The following is a 22,976-nucleotide window of genomic DNA, read 5'->3' as shown; positions in this document are numbered from 1 at the left end:
TGGAGCCAGTGCCAGATTGCTTCAGCCTCTTGAACTCCTCATGCTCAACAACATGTTTTTTGGCCAGATGGGTGATGAAGCTGGAGGTGTCATACTTGTAGGGGTCACTCACAACCTCTGCTCATCTGTAGTTTGCACACATTGCATATGGCAAACTTACTGTCCAATGAGGGCAGAGTGAAAAAACGCCAGATTGGGGAGGTGAAGATTCCCCTGCGGCTTGAATGGGATGCTGCGGCTTTTCTCCCTGTGGGGGTTGGGGGTTGAGTGGTGCGGCTGGTGGTAGCGGCAGAAGGATGTGGTGGGTCCCGCATTCCACGGCCACTGTCTGCAAAGCTGATCCTCCGTGCCAAACCCACCGACGCATCCTCCTCCTCAGAGTCAGAGCTAACATCCCCATCCTGTGGATGGTAGTCACGGTCCTTCATCCCATCATCAACATCATACCCCCCTCCTCAAAACCCAGAACATCCTCCTCAAACTCTTTGCGGCTAACAGCCCTGAGTTCAATCGTGGCGCCTGGAGCGGAAAGCTCACTGACTGAGGGTAGGCTGCCCGCTGGGGTCGACACTGACACGGCAGACCTTCTGAGGGTGGCTGTAATGTTGCTCCCTGTCCTCTTGCCCTTGCTGCCCCTCCCCCGGCTGCCGGTGCCAGCAGACATAGTACAACTTATACGTGATGATGTCACCAGATGAAGTGGGGTACTTTTACTTTAATAAAATCGGGGTTGGACTTTAAATCAAATCAGCACGGAGTGACAGACCGCAGAGTAGAGGACAGACAGTGCACACTATCTGTCTAACTGTCACACTGACAATGCTCAGCACAGCAGCACTGCAGTAATCTGTAGTAAGCTAACAGTACTATTCTCTAACAACTAACTGCAGTACTAACTACAATACAATAACACAGTAATCCTATTCCCTAACCTATACTATCCTGCTGGTCTGCACAGTACACACAGTGTTAGGGAGTCTTGCCCAAGGATTCTCAACAGTAAGTTGCTGGCTTACTAAACTGGAAGAGCCGAGATTTGAACCTAAGTCTCCTGTGTCAGAGCCATTACACTATCCAGCCACTGGTTTAGGTTCCAGAGATCACATGGGTAGCAGGTAGAGGGATACAGATGACTAGAGAAGAACAGTGATTATTGAGAATGCCGGGTGACGTACCTTTGTCTGCACAGCAGACGGTCTCTGGCGCCTCATCTCCATCACAACATCAAAGATGCTAAAGTCACTGGGTACCATCTAAAGAGAACAGCAAAGAAAGAATCATTATAAGAATATGTTTTAAATCTGTAACATGACTCTGTGAGGCGCATGGCATAGTACCAGACCTGTTTATGTATATGCTCCATCTTATTGCCTGAGGAAGCGGGACACTCCCGCAAAACGCGTTGTATTTTACTGGAGTATGTAAATAAATTGTTTTTCTGAAAATTGATCAGCATTTTCTTGTGTCTACCCGGAGGAGGTAAGTCCACCACTACCTCCTCACCTTTAAACGTTTTAGATCTTTTTATCCTTCTGGCGCCTCTGTATCTATACTGCATTAGGGTGCAACAATATTTTATCTATATTTGGAAAGTCCACTCGAGCAAGAACCTACTGTATAATGCCTCACGTTAGGACAGTGGGCAGAACATGCAAATCATTCCTTCTTGCCCTTGTAAGTCGGGCATATCCTTTAAAATTTAAAGGGTAGCTGACATGACATGTGACTTGATGAGATAAATATAGGTACAAACAGTACCAGTCCAAATAAGAAATTATCTGAAGTACGTTTCTGTTTTCCTGCACTGCAACTGTTAAAAAAATAGTTTTGTATCTATGCAAAAGAGACAGTTAAACAGGAAGTTGAATTTCGACTGATGTCCTGAAACGTAAATAGAAGTCAAAACACTGTTATCTGGCTGCGAAAATAATGTTACATACCATAAAACCCCCATTATCCAGAATTTAGTTAACCAGAAGTCTCAAACAACCAGAAAAAAATCCTGACGTTGCAGGATGCATAAATCGACTTTTACACTTCTTCACACTGTAATTAACCTCTGTTACTTGAAGTTAAATCTGTCCTTTGTCTTAAATTGTTTTTAATTACAGTATTTTAGCATTTATAAAGAGTTTATGGTAAGTATACAGTGTGGGGCATAGTACTTATACGGCATAAGCCAATCTCCGTTGATTCTGGATAACGGAAGTTTTACTGTAGTTAGTTTGAATGAAAAAAGACATTTGTCCATCAAGTTCAACTAGGAAAAGAAAAAAAATTGATACATCTCTGTTCTGGACCAAGAATGATTCAGAGTAAGGGGAAAGACTCTTACAAGGCTTGGGCCAGTTAGCCTTAAAAGCAAAACAAATCCTTCCCAACTCCAGATGACAACACTTTAGTGCTGAAAAAGTTCAAAGGCGATTACTTCTGTTTGTTTTACAGTTGAATGAAGCAGATTTTACATCACACTGACATGGCTACTATTTAGAATGCAGTCATATATATTCAAGCCTTTAAACTGAAAATAAAAATATCAGATTCATTTCTACATTACTGATGTTCTATTTACCATTAGTACTACAGATACAATTACCGTACTTATCTCATAACTTCATGTTCAATTCAGGTTTACTTTAACTATCCTCTAATGGCCATACATCTGTAGATTTGGCAGCTGATCGACCATTAGATTGGATAATTTTTATGTAATCCGATGAAAATCGGTGCTGCCAAAAGCATGCCTGATTGACAATGTGACCAATTTCGGGCTGAAATTGATCCCATGTATCGATTGGACATGCTGGAAAATCTCAGGCCAACATCCATGATCAAGTGCGAGGCAGTAACGGTGTGATAATCACAAACGATGAACACGATGGAAAGCCTAGGCCCATGTGGTTGCCGGCGCATTGCACGCGGGCCGTGTCTGACGTGTCACACATGCGTCTCACATGAAATGCGCTGGCAACCACATGAGACACGAATCCAGAAGCGGAGTGCAGACATAGCGGTGGATACCGGGCAGGTAAAGTATTAATGCAGGAGTACGGGGGGGGGGGGGGGGGGATTGGAAAGGGTGTACATGTACATTTGAGGGGACATGGCTGGGGGGCGACGAGGCAACAAGGCTAATTCCAAAAAGTGTTCATACTGAAATTGATCAAAAATAGGCCTGCAGTTTATGGTGGCCAACAGATCTCTCTCTCTCTCTGATCAGATTTGATCAGAGAGAGGTCTGTCGATTAGTCAAATTGCTAGGTATGGACCTTTAGTCTACGGCCACAAAATACATCAGATGTTTTGAGGACTTTGCTCATCAGAAACCGAAGCAGCGTTTGATCTGGTTGCTTAAGCCATTTTTACTAGTGAATTGTTAACATTCTTACCATTTGTTCATTGCGATTATTCATATGTTATTTACTATACTTGTATGCTATTCCTAAGCCTGAGGCTAATAAGGGAATTTGAAGAATTCTTCATTGCCTTTCATTGTGATTTTAAAGACACCTATAAAGTACGTTAATGTTTTTACTATTACTCTTATTTGTACACCAATAAAATACCATTACTCTTTATATGCATTCAGTGTTTATTATAAACCTCTTATGACTTATACCATAATTGTTTTAAATAGGAGTCATAAGCAGATACAATCTGAGTATCTAGGGCACTTAATCACGCTTTTCAAATATTTATTTGTTTTTCATTTACTCCTGAAAGCTGTGCCAGTGAATTAATTTTTATACAGTAGCACTATTATTTTATGATCATCTCGGTCACAAACCTGTTTAGCATGATGAGCCAGGCGCATATCCGGAAATGCTGGTTTATAGCGCCTATAGCTCGTTCATCTTATCCAGCCGTATCATTCCTGTTTTTACGCAGTCATGCAACATAATGTACAAATGGCAGTCCGGACAGACCGATCGTATCGGAAAATGTCATGGGAGCAGCATGATAACGTTGCCATTGCTGAAACACTGGTGGAGGCACCCTTGTTGATTAAAATGAGATCAAACTCCTACATCACATTCAATAAAAACATGTTTTCCTACTTTTGTTACCCATCAGTTATCATGTTTGTTGTTGTGCACACGTAATATTGCTCGTTTACAAATTACAAGTTCCCAAAGTACAGTTTATCTGCTCTGAAAGCTGCCATTGTATTTTATTCATAGATTTTAATACATAAATACAGCAGCTATCTAGTGATAATTTCTCATCTGTCTCTGCTTGTCAGCTCAGTATAGTTCCAGTTCGGCACGTGGCTGGCTGTATAGTAATTGTAGCAACAGAGGAATGTAAACAAAAGGTAATGTTATCACCTCTTCGGATGCGGATCACAAGCCAAAGGAGATTTCCACTGCAGAACAAAGCGCTGTGTATAACTGTTTGAATGCTGTTCTGCTACATTTTTTTGTGATAGTAGGTTTAAGGCTGTAAATAATGTTTTAGAACAAGAGAGAATGCTGAGTTTCAGACCACTTTCACAACTATGAAGTGTTCACGTTTTACCTTCTCAAAAGGACAAACCAATAGTTAATGGAAAAAGTATATTTATTCATGCTCAATAGATAACGCGTTTGACAGGTCTTGGCCTGCTTCTTCAGGTCAATATAAGTGCCGAAAGCTATTTAGGCACTTATATTGATCTGGGGAAGCAGGCCAAGACTTGTGAAACGCGTTATCCATAGTGCACAAGTAAATACACCTTTTCCATTAACTATTGGTTTGTCCTTCTGAGAAGTATATAATATAACTATATAATATCCTTCTGAGAAGGTAAGACATTACACTTCTCAGCGACATAACATTTCATACGGTAGTTATTAATCATCAAGGGTGCCTCCACCAGTGTTTTAGCATAGTCTACACCCCAAGGGTTTCATAGCCACGAGGACCTTGTAGTCCTCACAACTATTAAAGGAGAGCGAACATACAGCAGTGGGGACAATGGTAGCAAGTTACTGGAAACCACTCTGATGAGTGTATTACTTACACATGTTCTCTTTTACATACCTCCTTGTCCAACGATACTTCACCATTGGTCTCTCTCATTCTACAGATACTTGGAGGTTACAGGTAACCATCAAGGATCAAAACTCTTTCTACTATCCACGACAATGGTATGACAGTCCAGGGCCGCAGATAGACCATGAATGGGATGACTGGTGTATGAGGCCCAGGGGATTCCGGGGGCCTAGCCAGGGGGGTCTTACCATGAATCACGTGAAGGCACTTATCAGACCCTTAACTAGAGCTGCAAGTTCTGAGGGGGATGCTTGCTAGTATAATGTACATTCTGAATGTCATTCAATAGCAAGAACCAGCTTACAGTTGTCAAGCAGACCTTCCTGACAACCCCTGAAGTGCAGAGCTGTCCAGAAAGGCTGTAGATCTTCTGACAGTCCAGAAAAAAAAAGTTTATTTTCCCTGTCCAGAGAACCTGACAACTAAGGGTGCAGAGAGAAAAGGCTCTCTGTCCTCTTCACAATTGTTCTAATTACTACATCTGCTTTGCCACTGATAAGGAATCAAACAGAGTTTTGTAGACAGTCCCTAAGTGTGCGACAGGGTCTTGTGTTGTGCACACTACAGTGCCCTTCCCCCACTCCAATTATAGGCCGCAGGCTCTACACAGCACAGCGTATGGGGGGCCCCAGTTGGTTTGCCCAGTATACAGCCCAGAAATTTCTGAAGGGGGCCCTGTGACAGTCACTTGGAAAATTCCCTTTAGGCCGGTTTTACACCTGATTTGTGCGTTTGTAGTGAGATCCTCCTGCCGCATCTCAAAAATCTGCCTTTGTAAGCACCTGTGTTACACGGCATTAATGAGGAAATTGGCGGTAAACCGCACTAGAAAATCAGCTCTGTACTGCTCACTGCCTGTGGTAGGAATGAGTAGCAAGAGCACGATGTTCTGTCTCAGGGCTCGGATGCTATATGGTGGCTTTGCAATTTTGAGGTGCACGTCGCCCTCCATGACTGTTCTGCAGGCATGCTTCTACCTGCAAAACGACAGTTTATACCTAGCAAACAGGATGTATGTCACGAGTAAATTGGCATCCGCGCCGCAACCACTGACATTTTGAAACAATCTGCATCACCATTGACTTGAATGATTTCCGGTTACACTGCGTCGCCGCAGAAGTCAGGCGGTAGTAAACTTTGCTTCAGATTGGATGCTTCGGACCACACCAAGTGTGCAAGGCTCCATTGATTTTCATTGCACTCGCAGCACCTTGCGGTAAGAAAGGGTAACGCAATGCAGGTTGTAAATGCCAGAGTAAAAGGGGCCTGAAAGACAACCCATGGTGGACTGGAACACAAATAAAAGATGCTTACCTAGGAAGAAGGACACCTTTGGATCCTCCTCACCCACACCACTGCTTGCCGGGACCCTCTGGAAATTCATGGCCATGCTTCTTTTCGTGCATAAGCATGGCCACACTGCACCTGCACAGTAAACCGAAGCTGCTTGTGCACAAGTGCCTCCGTGCTAATGCACAGGCGTGGCCATTCCTGTGCGGGCACAGGACGGCAGCATTTGTGTGGGAAGGGAGAGCGACCACCAACTTCCAGAGGTTCCCGGGGAATGGCGGCAGGGCGAGAAAGGTGTAATAAGTATTTTTCTTTTGTGTTCCAGTCTTGGGTTCTCTTTTAAGGTCAATTTTCAAGTGACTGTCATACCATTCAGTGGCGTAGCTAAGGAGCTGTGGGCCCTGGTGCAAGTTTTACATAGAGTCCCCCAAGCACTCTATACATAGCAATTGATACAGCGCACAAAAACCTGCCAAGGATTTCCAGTGTCAGAGGTGCAAGAAGGGGATGGGAAACAGTTTGTTAATGATTACTACTATTTAAAGCATCTATAGAAGTGATTATTACCAGCACAGGACCAATACAGGGCTAATATTGTGCTTAAAGAAGGGCCCCTCTGGCCCCGATGCGGTCGCTACCTCTGCACTCCCTATTGCTACGCCACTGATACCATTGGAAACTTTGTCTGCAACATGTTCTTAAACTGGCCATACATTATTACATTTTTTCAATCGATATTATAACCTAAATTACAATTGGACTTACAATCAATATTATGATAAATTATATTACAACCCACTTAAAACCAACATGATGAATTGTTTGTGTAGTACGGATAATTACTAGAACATTAGTAGCAAAGAAAACATTCTCATATTCTTATTTTCAGTTATATAGTGTTTTTTTTTTATAACATTAAAGGTGAAGAGAAATCAAGAGCCCAATATGGTGTAGTATGTCAAAATTGATTGGATAAATGAAACAGTGAGATGGTAATACTCACAAACACGGGTTACCACCTAGGTAACCACTCATTAGGCAGGTGAGGAGATTATACCTGTCCTCACTCAGGATTAAGAAGTCGCTCTCTGTAGATAGGAAGAAAGGGGGTAGATCACCCCTCCACCTGGGGTGGACTCAAATATATTGGTAGGTGAACAGAGGCGCCAGAAGGATAAAAGTACATAAAATTTTAAAAAAATTGCTGGGAGGAAGTGGTGGACTCGCCTCCATTAAAGCAGACACCAAGGACTGTAAATGTATAGATATACACATTTATTGAAAATACCCCAAAGATGCAACGCCTTTCGCGGGCACAGCCCACTTCTTCAGGCAATAAGCAGGGGATAAACAACAGCAATTCAGTTATAGCAAGCAGAGGTGCTCTGCTTGCTATAACTGAATTGCTGTTGTTTATCCCCTGCTTATTGCCTGAAGAAGTGGGCTGTGCCCGCGAAACGCGTTGCATCTTTGGGGTATTTTCAATAAATGTGTATATCTATACATTTACAGTCCTTGGTGTCTGCTTTAACGGAGGCGAGTCCACCACTTCCTCCCAGCAATTTTTTAAAAATTTTATGTACTTTTATCCTTCTGGCGCCTCTGTTCACCTACCAATATATTTTTATAACATTGCATCATTCTCTTATATTTGCAGTTTACACACTACTCAGCATTCTAAATGATTTTACAGAGCAGGCCAGTGAACTTTTGAACAGTCCTCTGTCTGGAGAGAAAAAGAAATTACAATGACTGACAGTTGAGCTAACAAGCTTCAGAAGACAGAGCTCTCTGCCACTTTAAAAGTCATGGAGCTCAATGGCTCTTTTGCATAGATAACAACTGGAGTTTCTTAACTCTTTCTGTACTGGAAACAATATTAGACTTATGTCTCTGCTCCTAATGTTTTCTTTCTTAGCTGTACTACACATACAAATCATTATATCATCATTTATTTTTGTTTTGCTTCAGTGTCTCTGTAGATTGATATTGTAGATTGCAATATCAATTGAAAAAGAAAACGACTGATGATTAAATAGTGTGTGGCAAGCTTTGGGGTGCTTTTTAGGAACTAAACACTATTTAGTTATGGTTGTCTTTACCGCCCTCTAGTGATCAAGTAACAAAATAGATAGAAAAAAAGTAAAAATCCAAAAACTATTATTCCGCCTTTCCAAGTCATAGCAACTGGGGGGGACGTAATTCGGATTCTGGCTATTTCCGGCACCCGAATCACCGGTACGCAGACGTGGACTACAGCATTGCCGTGTGCTGATTTGAGCTGCTTCGCATCCCAAGGGGTAATCACTAGTGTTGTTGTTCGAATCCTTATTTGGAAACCCAGTTGATACCGTCCAAAGCAATTCAGTACCATTACTGTCATAGGGAGAGATTCTCGGAGCTGCGTTCCACATCATGCGTCACGTGACTCAGAAGCCGGAAGGAGTAAGCATCAGAGTCACTTAAAGGATACCCGAAGTGACGTGACATGATGAGATAGACATGTGTATGTACGGTGCCTAGCACACAAATTATTACGCTGTGTTCCTTTTTTTCCTTTCTCTGCCTGAAAGAGTTAAATATCAGGTATGTAAGTGGCTGACTCAGTCCTGACAGGAAGTGACTACAGTGTGACCCTCTCTGATAAGAAATTCCCATTTTTACCTCTGTCTTGCTCTCAGAAGCCATTTTCTGCTAGGAAAGCATACCTCCCAACTTTTTGAGATGAGAAAAAGGGACACTTAAACCACGCCCCTGCCACACCCCTGGTCACGCCCTCGCTACGCATCTAGTCACGCATACCATAAAGATTTTATAAGAAACATATGTCGTTTTGTAATTCAAACCACACTGGTCCTTTCTATCCTAGTTCATTTTTCTTCATAGTAACATTTTAAAATTAGTATTATATCAATTTAAAGGTTGGGAATAAAGTTTAGAGTCAATCAAACACATTTTTAGTAGAGAAATATATATATTTACATAGAAAGAGGGACAAAGTCCTGAAAGAGGGACAAATGAGGGTGAAAGAGGGACAGAGGGACAGGGCTCCCAAAATGGGACTGTCCCTCCAAAAAAGGGACAGTTGGGAGCTATGTGAAAGTGTTTTATAGTTGGAATTTCTTATCAGTGAGGGTCACACTGTAGTCACTTACTGTCTGAGTCAGGACTGAGTAAGCCACTTACACACCTGATATTTAACTCTTTCAGGCAGAGAAAGAAAAAAAGGAACACATCATATTTATTTGTGTGCTAGGCACTGTACATACACATGTCTATCTCATCATGTCACTTCGGGTATCCTTTAAATTTGCAACAAATAGGGCACTAAATTGTTAAAATTGTTGGAACATATTTATTTGCACACCAAGCCACTACTGGACACTTTTTGAAAAAAAAATAATAAATATCTTTTTTGCAAACTAAAAGACGGCATTGCTGTTTTTACTACCCCCTCCCCTTTATAACCCACCAGTGAACAAGTGGCAGCAGCACAGTCCCCATACTTTACCTGTTTGTGTAATAGGCACTGGATATATTCCACTGTACAGATCACACCTGTCCGGCCACATCCAGCACTATGGAGGAGACAGAGACAAAGATTACTCTGGACAACAGGCCTGATTTAAAACGTTTCTTCCCTGATCAACATTATTGTGGGCCCTTTTATTCTTTCTAATTTTCTCCCTCCTTGTACAGCAAATTCACTTTTCTATAAGCAGCAATCTCCTTCTGCCATATGTAGCACCTCCACCCCTACACTGACATACATTCTGTGCTCTGGATTTGACCATGCAATGTACTGCAACACAGTAGCTGACATAAGTGCACATCATTTTTTGCCTTATGTGCACCCCCTCACCATCTCCTGTTGCCATAGTTCCTAACTGTCCTTTTTTTCAGAGGAACAGTCCCTGTTTGGCATCTAAATGCCTCTGTCTTGCTTTCGTTCCTCATTTGTCCCTCTTTCAGGACTCATGTACAGATCTAGGTTGATATATGTATTTTTCTACTGAAAAAATGTGCTGAATATACTCCAAATTATCATTCTATCATTTAAATTGATAGATTTCGTATTTCTAAATGTTAAAATGAAGGAGAACTAATGATAATAGAGGACCAGTGTGGTCGTACACGCGCTGATAAAAATTGATTGGCCAATATCGACCACCTCAGCTGATAATCGAGCTTGTGTATGGCAGCCCCTGACCCGTGAGCGATCTGCCCAGCGGATTAACTCACCCGACCGATGGTCAACTTTATTGCTCATGCCACTGTCCCGCCTGCCATGTGGCATCACACACGCGCCTCTCCGTCATCTCCCCCCCCCCCCCCCCCCCCGTATAGCAACAGAATGCATTGTTAGCTAATTGCAATTGCTAGCTATTGTTAGCTAGTCAAAGGTGAGTTCGCAACCTTAAAGTGTACCTGTTATAAACTGTTCTATATCACCTTGCTTCGACACCATTAACTTCTTACAGTTGCGTCTCACAGACTGTGAGATCACTTGACTCTCAACACAGCAAGCAGGAGATAGACTTTTCTCAGGCTTCTTCAACGTTTACGGAGTTTATTCAGAAAACAGAAATACAGATATACAGTTCATCATATCCTAGCCACGCCAATCTTCATGTTGCGTTACAAGCTTCTTGATTAGACTTCCTGCTGAAGTCAATCAGGTACCTTCTTCCTAACTACGTTATACTAGACTACCTATGTACAGCATACATTATATCAGATTACATGTAGAATGGAAATACTTAGAGGTTTCAGTCAGCCTTTAGATCTAGTGGGAAAGTCAGAAGCAGAGTGCGCTCTGATCGCCCACCTCGGTTTTAATACCGACTAGGAAAGAGTTAAATGTGACATCATATTTGCCCTCCCCTAGACCAGACTATTGGTTGGGCCACCTCGTGGTGTCATAATACCCACCCACTCGATTAATATTTAATGTCACCTTTCCTTTACTTACTGGAATGTGGATATTTAGTAAATATGGCTGATGTTTATTGTTCCAGTGGCGTACAAGCTGAGGTCAGTGAGACCTGCGGCCTTGTCCATAGAACAGCTTCTTGGTATGTTCTAGTTCTGCTGACAGAACTGCAGATTTTCTCTCTAAGAGAAAATCCCTTAAAGGGCAGGTCTGCTCCTCAAGCCTTTTTGACTAACTCAGTCCAAATAACTGAGGCCTACTTAAATTATAACAGTACCCGAGATAGGGCCCCTTAAAAAATGTATACATGCCTGGGGCTACCTCCAGCCCCCTCCAGCCTGACTGCTCCCTCTTTGTCCTCATTCACCGCCTTCTTCACTCACAACTGGTCCTGAAAAATTCTCCAGTCGGAGCCAGTCAGTGCATGCGCGGTCTGGCCAGGTGCGCTTCCCCATCTTGTTCCCTTGGCTGGGAGTGTTGTGCAGTACTACTGCACAGGTGTAGAACGCTCTAGGTGATGTGAATGCGGCAGAAGCGTGCGTGCGGCCAATGCGCAGTTGGCCCCGGACCGGAGGACTTTTTGGGACCAATTGCAGAAGAACGGGGAGTCGGAAAAGGACGGCGTGGGAGTGATCCGGCCGAAGGGGGCTGGAGGAAGCCCCATTTTATTGCTGTGCCCCATCTCAGGGTCACTAAGCCTTGAGCTTATGGCAAAACACAAATGAGAATTCTGGGAGATTCCAAGCACAAATCTGTATCCTGTTGTTGCTACTTCATGGTCTGCGAGTTTAGTCTGAAATTTTTATCCATCTTAGAAAGTTATAATCACTGTAACACTAAATATAAAGGTAGTTGATAACAGAAGGAAATGATTTGTGTAGCAGCACTGATACCGTATATGCATTATCAAATGAAGGCAGAGTTACCCTTTAAGAATAAGTACACAAACATTTTAAGAAATGAAGCTATGATAATGACAGCCCCGGGGGCTGCAATTCTGATAACTATGTGAGCATGGTGATTTATAACTATGGGAGCATGGTGATTTATAACCTAACAGCTGTTCTTTACTGTTGGGATAAAAAAAGCATTCAATGTACAAACACATACCTGCCTCAGGCAGTTTTCTGGGCCTGTAGACTCACCTGCAGTGCACACAGATGGGGGCGCTGTGCTGCCCTTGATGCTGCCGCACCAGATGTATCATATCCAGGAAGCAAGAGTAGGAATCTGGGATCCCGCGGTCTGGCCATGCGATGTACTGGAAGTGGCCCACCTCCCGCACTTCCTGTGGACAAAATGTTGAGAGTGACAACTTGTGAATGTTTCTAAAAGTGTACAATTTTTTCATCAGATGCAAACTGTCGAACTTTTTAAAGAGAACCTGTAACAAAAAAATGTTCCACTGGGGGGTACTCACCTCAGCAGGGGGAAGCCTCAGGGTCCCAATGAGGCTTCCCCCTCCGCTGTAGCTGCAGGCAGTCCAGCGCTGGCTTCCCCAAAGTCTCCGGCAATCCTGGCTCGACAATCCTGACTAGCTAAATTTATTTACCTTCCCTGCTCCAGCGGGGGCACTGTTGCGGGTCTCAGCATGGTGATAGGCGGAAATAGCCAATCTCCGTCCGGTACGCTCTACTACGCAGGAGCAGGAGACTTGCGCCTGCCCAGTAGAGCGGGCTGACAGCGATGGGCTATTTCTGCCTATCTCAGAGCGGAGAGCCGATACTGCGACTGCGCTGGAGCCGGGAAGGTAAATATTTACATCCCCGCTGTTCGGAGGGCCAGAGCGAGACTGCCATGGGACACAGGAGGACGGGGGAAGCCTCGATAGGATCCGGAGACTTCCCCCTACTGAAGTGAGTACCCCTCCAGGTGAACTTTTTGTCATTACAGGTTTTCTTTAAGATCGTAGGTAATCGGAAGGTAATTATTGATTGTTCCCACAAACGGGTCAATTAGGGCAATTTCTCTCTTCAGATACGAACGCCAAGTCCAACTTTCGTATCGATTACATTTTCTGTTCCAATGGACCACAGAATCGTTTAACATCAATTTTCACCACACACTGTGCAGTTTTCTGTACAATTTGATGGTAAACAGTGAGTCGAAAGATCGCATCTGTTGAAAAAATTCCACTGTTAATGGGCCCCTTATAGCGTGTCAGATGGGTGTAAGTTCAGATTGTGGGTCCCCCCAGGAAGGCTTTGATGGGACTCCCAAAGTTTACACTACGTTCCCCTTCACCCCTAGGTGATGCCCACAGCCTGGGGGACCCATTAGCCAGAGGTCATATGATAACTGTAGTGACCATAACAGCTGGAGGTTAGGATTGATAAAGTACCTGAAATCTCTAGCAGATTGTGTATATTCATGCCATTTCCAGAACCAATGCATTATGGGAGTGACTGCTCACGTGAAGCTGAACACTTGCAAATACCTTCAGATTGGGAAGGCAACATTGCACTTGTGTTCAGTAGTCACAGAGGCAGGACAACTGAAACTCATGTTAATCAATAGGGTAGATCATACTTGTATGCAGATTTCGTGCGCAGAAAAAAAAACATTCTGCGTAATTTGTCAGTTTTCACACTTGTCTTTCAGTTTTCTGAAAAGTGTAGCAGAGTAACCAAGCAGCTCGGGGTGACCCAAACCACTAGGAATGTATAGGGGGATAAAAGAGACCGAAAAGCCCTCCTACTAAAAAACAATGCTTGGTGCATGTTGTCTTCTTAAAATAGAAGGAAACTTGCAATAATTCAGCTATAAGTGAACATTTGTGGTTACCCACAATGCACCACTACTGAATATGCAAATTATCCCTTTTCGCCCTTTGTAAGCCAGACAAGCATCCTTAGGGCCCATTCACACTAGCGCTTTATAAAAGGGATGGTGCAATAATATCCTATGGGTCATTCTTACTTGGGCGATTTGCGTTAATCACCGGCGACAAACGCAAATCGCCAAACATGTAGCATGCACCATTTTCAAGCGATTTCCCAGCAATCGCGTTTCAGTGTTATAGAACCGCTAAACGCGATCGCTAAAAAATCGCCAAGTGTGAATGGCGATTTTTTTCACATTCAACGCAAAAAAAAAAAATCGCCAGGGCAAAACGCTACCCAAAGCACTAGCGTTTTGCGATTTGCAAGTGTAAATGGGCCCTTAGACCTGAAAAGTGTAGAAAACTGAAAGACAAGTGTGACCCCTGCATAAAGCTATGTACCAACTACCAGATGGATGGGGGATCTCTGCCGACAAAAGATTGTTCCTCAATCCATCTGAATCTCCAAGCATCGTTGGTGACCGTGGAAATGAATAATCGTGTAAATTAACATTTACATGATTGCGGCAAATAAGAGCGAAAGTCATTGGGGATCGGAGCGATCCTCCAAAATAAGATCCAACGTGGCAGTCGTGTAAAAATGAACGATTGCCACGGGTGTAATGCATCGTGAAACATCATTTAACAAATTTTCGTGAATCAATATTATGCAATATCGCAATTGTTTGCTGCAAAAAAATTGTCCGGACAATCACACTGTGGGTATGGACCTTAATACTGCCTCAGAAGCCAGAGCGCAGCTTCCATCTGAGTCTTCCGAGACAGTGCTGAGAACTGTAACCATTTCCCTTCACACGGCTCCTCTGTGCTAGAGGGTCTCACACAGGGCTGGGCAGAGGCGAGAGAGGCTCCAGCCTCAGGGCGCAGTGTAAGATGGGCGCACAACTCACTCAGCTATCATTCCCCTCTTGTGTTTGAAGCAGAGAGAAATAAGAAAAGGGGATACATGGCAGTGACTGCAAGCCAGATAACTAGAGATTATGGTGTTGGGGGGCCTTGGGGCGCCTCTTAGTCTAATAGTGTGACGGCTGGGGTGGGAAGGATATAGGGGCGCACTTTGATGTCTCAGCCTTGGGTGCTGCAGGACCTCTTGTCTCACACCAGCCCCCTTGTTCCAAATTACATATCACACTCACCTCTTGGAACATCACCCTGAAGTTCCGGAACACCACTTCCGGATTCACAATCACCTTCGCCACCTGTCAGCAAAACAGAAGACTTGTTTATTAACTGGACATAATGGCAGCGGGGAGTTGTGAGCAGAGTTGCTTGTATGTATCAGAACTCATGGAGAAACACCATTTCCTCCAGTGTAACTGCCTGTATGCGATTTTGACTAGAGGTAAGTCAAAAGGTACTGATTGAGAGGTTAACAGCTGGTAATTTATAAATCTGACAAACAGGCTCCCTGCACACTGCAAATCCGTTTTCCGATTCAGATTCAGATTCCATTTCGGATTCCGATTATCAATTCCGATTTCCCCTGAATACATTAAACAGAAAAACGGATCAAAAAACGCAGCATGCAGTAAATAGTAAAAATCTGAATCGGATGTAAAAACCGATTAAAAAGCGGAAACGGAATCAGAAATGCATGCAGTGTGCAAGAGGCCTAAAAAGAGAATCTGTACTCTAAAATTCTCTCAATAAAAAGCATACCATTCTATTCATTATGTTCTCCTGTGCCCCTCTGTGCTGTTTCTGCCACTCCCTGCTGCAATCCTGGCTTGTGATTGCCAGTTTTAGACAGTGTTTACAAACAAAAGACATGGCTGTTACCAGAATGTGATAGGCTCAGATAAGCTCAGTCTGTGACTCATACAGAGCCTGCAGGGGGCGTGGGGAGGGTGTGTATAGCTTCTATCCTATCACAAGCAGAGCTGCACATTCCAGCCTGAGTGTCTGAGCCCGACAGAGCCGACAGAGGAAAGAAGATTCGATTATATAACAGAGATAATACAGCCACTGTGCAACTAGGAAAGGCTGCAGTAAGACACGCCACATTAGAACAGGTATAGGAACTTATAGGATAGAAGAAATAAGGCTGAAAATGTTGTTACAGAGTCTCTTTAAGCCTGGTACACAGTTTCCATTATGATTGGCCAATCACTGACCAATTTTACCACCTCATACTAAACAGAGGTGGTCAAATTCATTAGACAATCACAACTGAAAGTGTGTAACAGTCTTAAAGGGGCACTATGGCGAAAAAAATAGTAAAATTTAAAATATGTGCATATACAAATAACAAGAAGTACATTTTTTCCAGAGTAAAATGAGCCATAAATTACTTTTCTCCTATGTTGCTGTCACTTACAGTAGGTAGTAGAAATCTGACAGAAGCGACAGGTTTTGGACTAGTCCATCTCTTCATGGGGGATTCTAAGGGATTTATTTATTTTCAGAAGCACTTAGTGAATGGCAGTTGCTCTGTCCAACTGCTGAAAAACTGTGTAGCGAGCAGGGAAGCTGGCCAGCATTATTGTTTAAATGCTTTTTAGGGAATATCTTTATAAAAAATAAAAGCCTTGCTGAGAATCCCCTATAAAGAGATGGACTAGTCCAAAACCTGTCGGTTCTGTCAGATTTCTACTACCTACTGTAAGTGACAGCAACATAGGAGAAAAGCAATTTATGGCTCATTTTACTCTGGAAAAAAATGTACTACTTATTTGTATATGTTTGCGCACATTTTAAATTTTACAATTTTTCACCATAGTGTCCCTTTAAGGGTGCATACACATTCAATTTTGATTTGCCAATGATTGGCCAATTTTACCACTTCCATGTAGTATGAGAGCTTATCTACATAATCTGTTCATAGTATTCAAAATCTGTTGGCCCTCATACATACATGGAGGTAGTAAAATTGGCTAATTAAAATTGGATGTATGTACGCACCATTAGGCCTGCCAACTAAATCTAATCTAGCTTCTGTAAAAGGCTTAAATACCAAGTTTCAGTCCCATCTGCTCAAGCTAACCTGACATTGTAGCCCTTCACCCAAATCTACCCCACCATCCAATTGGAAAACCACAATTGCCTGAGACACTTTGGTTCCAAACACGTTGTCCAGACTCCACCCCTTCCTGTTGTACTAACTCCACCCCCTCCCACATCCCTCCATGTTTCAAACTGAACACCCATACTAACTGGAGAGGGACTAAAAAGCCTTGAAGGACACCTGAAGTGAGATGGATTTGAAGGCTGCCATATTTACTTCGTCTTAAACAATACCAGTTGCCTGGCTGTTCAGCAGATCTTTTTGGATGCAGTAGTGTCTGAATCACACACTTGAAACAAGCAGGCAGATAATCTTGTCATATTTTTGTCAGAAACATCTGATGTACATGCTATAGCTAAAAGTATTAGAGGTAGAGTATCAGCAAGACAGCCAGGCAATGGGCATTGTTTAAAAGGAAATAAATATGGCAGTCTCCATATCACCTTCACTTTAGTTGTCCTTTAAAACCCAAATCCAAGCAAGCCAAAAAAACATCCTTGCTAGACCTTTGGGGTCACCTCTGTGTCCTGATCCCAACAGGTGTTAAAAATGCAAACTATCCATTTCCATTTTTAACTCTAAAAATGCCAGCATCCTATTTAGAAAGACCTCCCGATGTCGCATTGTATCTTTGTGCACGAATAACTTTACCACCTGAAATATGATGAATGTTATTCTTCAAGCTCAAAAGCTAGAGATTCGTCACCTGAAACAATAGTTCATGAACGTCTCAGGTGAGAATCTTGTGTGAGCACAGGTGTCCCTCTCCGTTAGCGCAATGATCTACCCAGCTGCAAAATACTCGGCCATCTGCTTTTCTAGTTCCCTCTTGTTCCCTCCCTCCCTCAGGTGCCCAAGGCCACTGTCAGCAGCCGCCCCCCCCCCCTTCAGTATAGGTAGCTAGATGACCTCTCCCCCCCCCCCTCCAGTATAGGTAGCCAGATGACCTTTCCCCCTCTATTCAGTACAGGTATCCTGTTGACCCTTACCTCTAGTATAGGCAGCCTGATGAGCCCCCTTCCCTCCAGTATAAGTAGCCTGATGACCCCTCCCCCCTTCCCTCCAGTATAAGAAGCCAGATAACCCTCCCCGTTTCAATATAAATAGCCTAATGACCCTTCTCCCTCCAGTATAGGTAGCCAGGTGACCCTTCCCCCCAGTATAGCCTGCTGGCCACCCGCCCTTGATCCTGTGGGGCCCTAGGCCATGGCCTATGTGGCCTTGGCTTAAATCTGGCCTTGACAGCAGTGTGTCTATACAGGGATCGCTGGTGAACTTTAAACCAAAACAATCATTTTAGAAGGATTAGAAGGTTGATGTTAGAGCAGTGGACAAATCCAACAGTGGGCCCCTGTGCAGAGGGTCCCCATGTGAGTGGCCATAATCATATCAGATTACGGTCGTATCAAATAATGTTGATAACATAAAAGTACATGGATCCAGGTTACATTCTGTAGGCACTGTGTTATTGTAGCACACATTTTATACTTGTGTATGACGGGGCCACAAGCAAATTTCACTGTTCCTCCTGGGCTTCAGAGAGAAATACACAGATAAGAGCCTACAGCATAATCCTGCCCTAACTGTGGTGCAGCTGCATGGGCCCTAGAGGGCATGGGGCCCCTGTGCAGCTGCACGGGTCTATGTCTGCCTCTGTGGTAGGGTTAATCATCCATCCAGGGTCTGCTAGTACTTATAGTTCCTCAGCAGGGCCAGATTTGTACATTTTACCACTCAAGGCCCACTGTCAACCCTGCCCCACTGTGTCTTCCCAGCTCTTGAGCACCCGTCATATGCTCCCTTGTCCTGTGCTTCCCCCATCCTGTGCTGTGCTCAACTGCTCTGCCCTGTGGAGGCAGGGGGTGATGGACCTGGTCTGTGACCACTGTGGTTTACATGCTTGGCAGTTTAACTTCCTGAATGTGCCAGCCCACTTCGTGTCTCTTGCTTCCCTAGGCTATGGCCTTTGTGGCCTTGCCTCAAATCCAGCCATGTTCCTCAGCACTCAGTATCATGCATCCCTTAAAGCAGTCTACTCACCGTACTGACAGTGATTGCTCCGTACTGGACTGGCCCCTCATCCAATGGCCAATAACGTTCACACTTTTTCTGCAAAAGAAATGTAATTTATTCGGTGAATACAGAAAATTTTTAATTACCACCCCCTGCCTGTTTTTTAAGCATAGACCAACCAGGCAGATGAAAAGGGGGGGGGGGGCTATTTACCACCAAACCACCAGGTATGTCATATGGGGGAGTACCATTAGACTGCCGGAAATGTCCCATGGGGGTACTACTAGACAACTGCGGATGTTATATGGGGGATACCAGGCACGTGCACAGGGGGGTGCTCTGGGTGCCCAGGCACCCCCCTTTTTTAAAATCTTCAAAAAAAGGCCCCTCTCGCGTGCAAAATAAGCTCCGCCCCCAGCCGCGATAAGCCCCGCCACACCCGCAGGAAGCTCCTCCCCCGCCTGGGACACTTTCAAGTGAAGAGGCCCAGACAGAATTCCTAGTGTGGCATACTGACCTCTCCCTCCACCTAGGACCCATACTGACCTCTACCTCCCCCAGCACCCATAGTGACCTCTCCCTCCACCTAGTACCCAGTGACCACTCCCTCCCCTAGCACTCACAGTGACCTCTCCCTCCACCTAGGACCCATACTGACCTCTACCTCCCCCAGCACCCATAGTGACCTCTCCCTTCACCTAGCAACCACAGTGACCTCTCCCTTCACCTAGCAACCACAGTGACCTCTCCCTCCACCTAGCACCCACAGAGACCTCTCCCTCCACCTAGGACCCACAGTGACCTCTCTCTTACCCAGCACCCACAGTGACCTCTCCCTCCATCTAGCACCCACAGTGACCTCTCCCTCCACCTAGCACCCACAGTGACCTCTCCCTCCACCTGGGACTCATAGTGACCTCTCCCTCCCCAGCACCCACAGTGATCTCTCCCTCCACCTAGGACCCATACTGACCTCTACCTCCCCCAGCACCCATAGTGACCTCTCCCTTCATCTAGCAACCACAGTGACCTCTCCCACCTAGCACCCACAGTGACCTTTCCCTCCATCTAGCACCCACAGTGACCTCTCCCTCCACCTAGCACCAACAGTGACCCCTCCCTACCCCAGCACCCACAGTTACCTCTCCCTCCACCTAGCACCCACAGTAACCTCTCCCTCCCCAGCTTTAGCAGTGATCCTGCCTACCCCAGCACCCACACTGACCTATCCCTCCCCCAGCACCCACAGTGATTTTTCCCTCCCCCAGTGGCTACCCTCCTGTCCCCTGCAGCACCTACAGGGACATCCCATCCCAAAAGCAGCACCTACAGTGACCTCTCCTATTGCCAGCGCCCACAGTGGCCTCTCCCAACATCCAGCATCCACTCCCTCCTCCAGTAACCACACTGACTTCTCCCAGCACCCACAGTGACCTACCCTTCCTCCAGCACCCATACTGATCTCTTCCTTCCACAGCACCCACAGTAGCCTACCCTTCCCCAGCACCCACACTGACCTCTATCTCCCTTAGCAGCAACTATGCCATTCATAGCAGCACCCATGGTGACCTCCCACCCCCCTGCACCCATACTGACCTCTACCTCCCGAGACCCACAGTGATCTCCCCCAAAAGACCCACAGCGACCTCCCTTTCCTCCAGCACCCATACTGACCTCTACCTTCCACAGCACCCACAGTTACTTCTCCCCCCAGCACCCACAGTGACCTACCCTTCCCCCATCAACCACACTGACCTCTACCTCCCCTAGCAGCAACTATGCTATTCATAGCAGTACCCACAGTGATCTCCCACCCCCTGCACCCACAGCAATCCCACCAATATCCAGCACCCACATTACACTCAACTAGTAACCCCCACTATAGCAAGCACCCAGTACTTGCACCAAGCACCCAGTACTTGCACCAAGCACTCTGCATCCAATACTCAAATCCGGCATCAATATGGCACTTAGAACTTGCATCAAACAGCCACATGACACCCAGTACCTGCACCCCTTCACCCTATAGCTGTCACCCAGTACTCACACCCACATGGCACAGTACTTGCACCCAGCCCCAACATGGCACTCACTAACACCTGCACACCGCCTTCACATGGCATCCACTATCTGCACTCACATAACTAGTACTAGCACCTAAAGTACCTGCACTCAGAACCCACATGACACACAATGCCCACCCATAGCTAGCACCCAGTGCAGGCATGGCACCAAGTATTTGCACCTATGTGATACCCAGTACCTGCACCCAACACCCACATGCTTCATCTGCAGTAGTTCCAGTTGCACTAAGCCTTTACTTGGTGCCCAGTACAAACACCAAGCACTCTCATGACATCCAGTACATGCACCCAGAACTCACAAGGAACTGAGTACCTGCAATCAACACCTACATGATGGTTGATACACACCCATACAGCCAGAATCCACATGACGCCCTGTGCCAGCACCCAGAACCCACATGGCACCCAACATCTGCCTTTAGCACCCACATGACAACAAATACCCCACTAGCCAGCACCGATCACCCATATGTCACAATGTACTCACTCCCAGTACCCACTTGGCACTCAGTATTTGCACCTAAGACCCACATACCCCCATAATCAACACCCACATGGCACAGTACTCACACGTCACCAAGTTCCAAAGCCATTATATGCACCTAGTACCCGTCCATGGCCAGCACCAAAATAGCACCTAGTACCCGTCCATGGCCAGCACCAAAATAGCACCTAGTACCCGTCCATGGCCAGCACCAAAATAGCACCCAGTACCCATCCTTGGCCTGAACCCGTATGAGACTCAGTACTCTCCCATGGCACACATCCAGACCACACATGGCACTCCCTACTCACATGGATCCCTGTACCAATTAGCAATCACATGGCACCCACTATTGTTTATCACCATCTGCTACTCATTCAGCATCCAATACTGCATAGCACCCACTGCAAAAAAACACCCAATACAAACTGGACCTTGGTACACAAAGCAGCTTGACACAGACTTTACTTTGGCATCTCAGCACCCACTGCAACTTAGCACACAGTGAACCTTTGCGTCTTACCATCTACTGCATCTGGGCAGTGGGCACCCACTGCACTTTGGCACTTACTGCAGTTTTGCATCTACTAATGCTTAGCAACCACTGCATATTGGTAACCACTTCTTCTTTGCCTGAAAAGAGGATTGGGTGCTGATCAAGAGGGACAGAGGTCCCAGTAATGAAAGGTGAGTCTGTGCCTCCACTGTGGGCTCCCCTGTGCCCACTCTAACCCACTAACAGTGGGCACCTATCACTGCTAAATTGAGGGTGGTAGCATCAAAAGAGTTGGTTGGAAAGAGACACAAAGTCTGCCTGATACTGCTATAAAGGTGTGTGTGTGTGTGTGTGTGTGTGTGTGTGTGGGGGGGGGGGGGGTGTATGTGGGGGAAGGCATTGCCAGGCCCCTTTTTTAAATTTGAGCACCCCCCACTTAAAGACCCTCTGCACGGCCCTGGGGGATACCACTAGACTGCCAGGAATGTCACATGGTGGGTACCACTAGACTGCAGGGATGTTACATGGGGAGTACCACTAGACCACCGGGAATGTCACATGGGGGGTACCACTAGACTGCGGGGATGTTACATGGTGGGTACCACTAGACTGTGGGGATGTTACATGGTGGGTACCACTAGACTGTGGGGATGTTATATGGGAAGTACCACTAGACCGCCGGGAATGTCACATGGGGGGTACCCATAGACAACTGCGAATGTCACATGGGGGATACCCCTAGACAACTGGAAATGTCACATGGAGGGTATCACTAGACAACTGGGAATGTCACATG

The 22,976-nt window shown here is 45.3% G+C and overlaps 1 protein-coding gene across 3 annotated transcripts in view; it reads right to left on the bottom strand.

Annotated features, from left to right (window-relative positions):
* The window catches only part of PTPN18 (protein tyrosine phosphatase non-receptor type 18), a 220,565-nt gene that overhangs the window by 75,015 nt on the left and 122,574 nt on the right, over positions 1 to 22,976 (bottom strand). For all 3 annotated transcript variants that reach the window (XM_068248793.1, XM_068248794.1, XM_068248792.1), the window contains 5 exons: positions 19,144 to 19,212; positions 15,236 to 15,298; positions 12,403 to 12,545; positions 9,836 to 9,902; positions 1,176 to 1,253 (listed from right to left, as the gene is read on the bottom strand). In XM_068248793.1, coding sequence (XP_068104894.1) covers positions 1,176 to 1,253; positions 9,836 to 9,902; positions 12,403 to 12,545; positions 15,236 to 15,298; positions 19,144 to 19,212 — 420 coding nt within the window. The remainder of the gene's footprint in view (positions 1 to 1,175; positions 1,254 to 9,835; positions 9,903 to 12,402; positions 12,546 to 15,235; positions 15,299 to 19,143; positions 19,213 to 22,976) is intronic.

The sequence above is a fragment of the Hyperolius riggenbachi genome, chromosome 8 (genome assembly GCF_040937935.1).
Source record: "Hyperolius riggenbachi isolate aHypRig1 chromosome 8, aHypRig1.pri, whole genome shotgun sequence".
Taxonomy (NCBI): Eukaryota; Metazoa; Chordata; class Amphibia; order Anura; family Hyperoliidae; genus Hyperolius; species Hyperolius riggenbachi.
The sequence above is the reverse complement of the archived record's forward strand: the minus strand, read 5'-3'. Positions and strand labels throughout refer to the sequence as shown.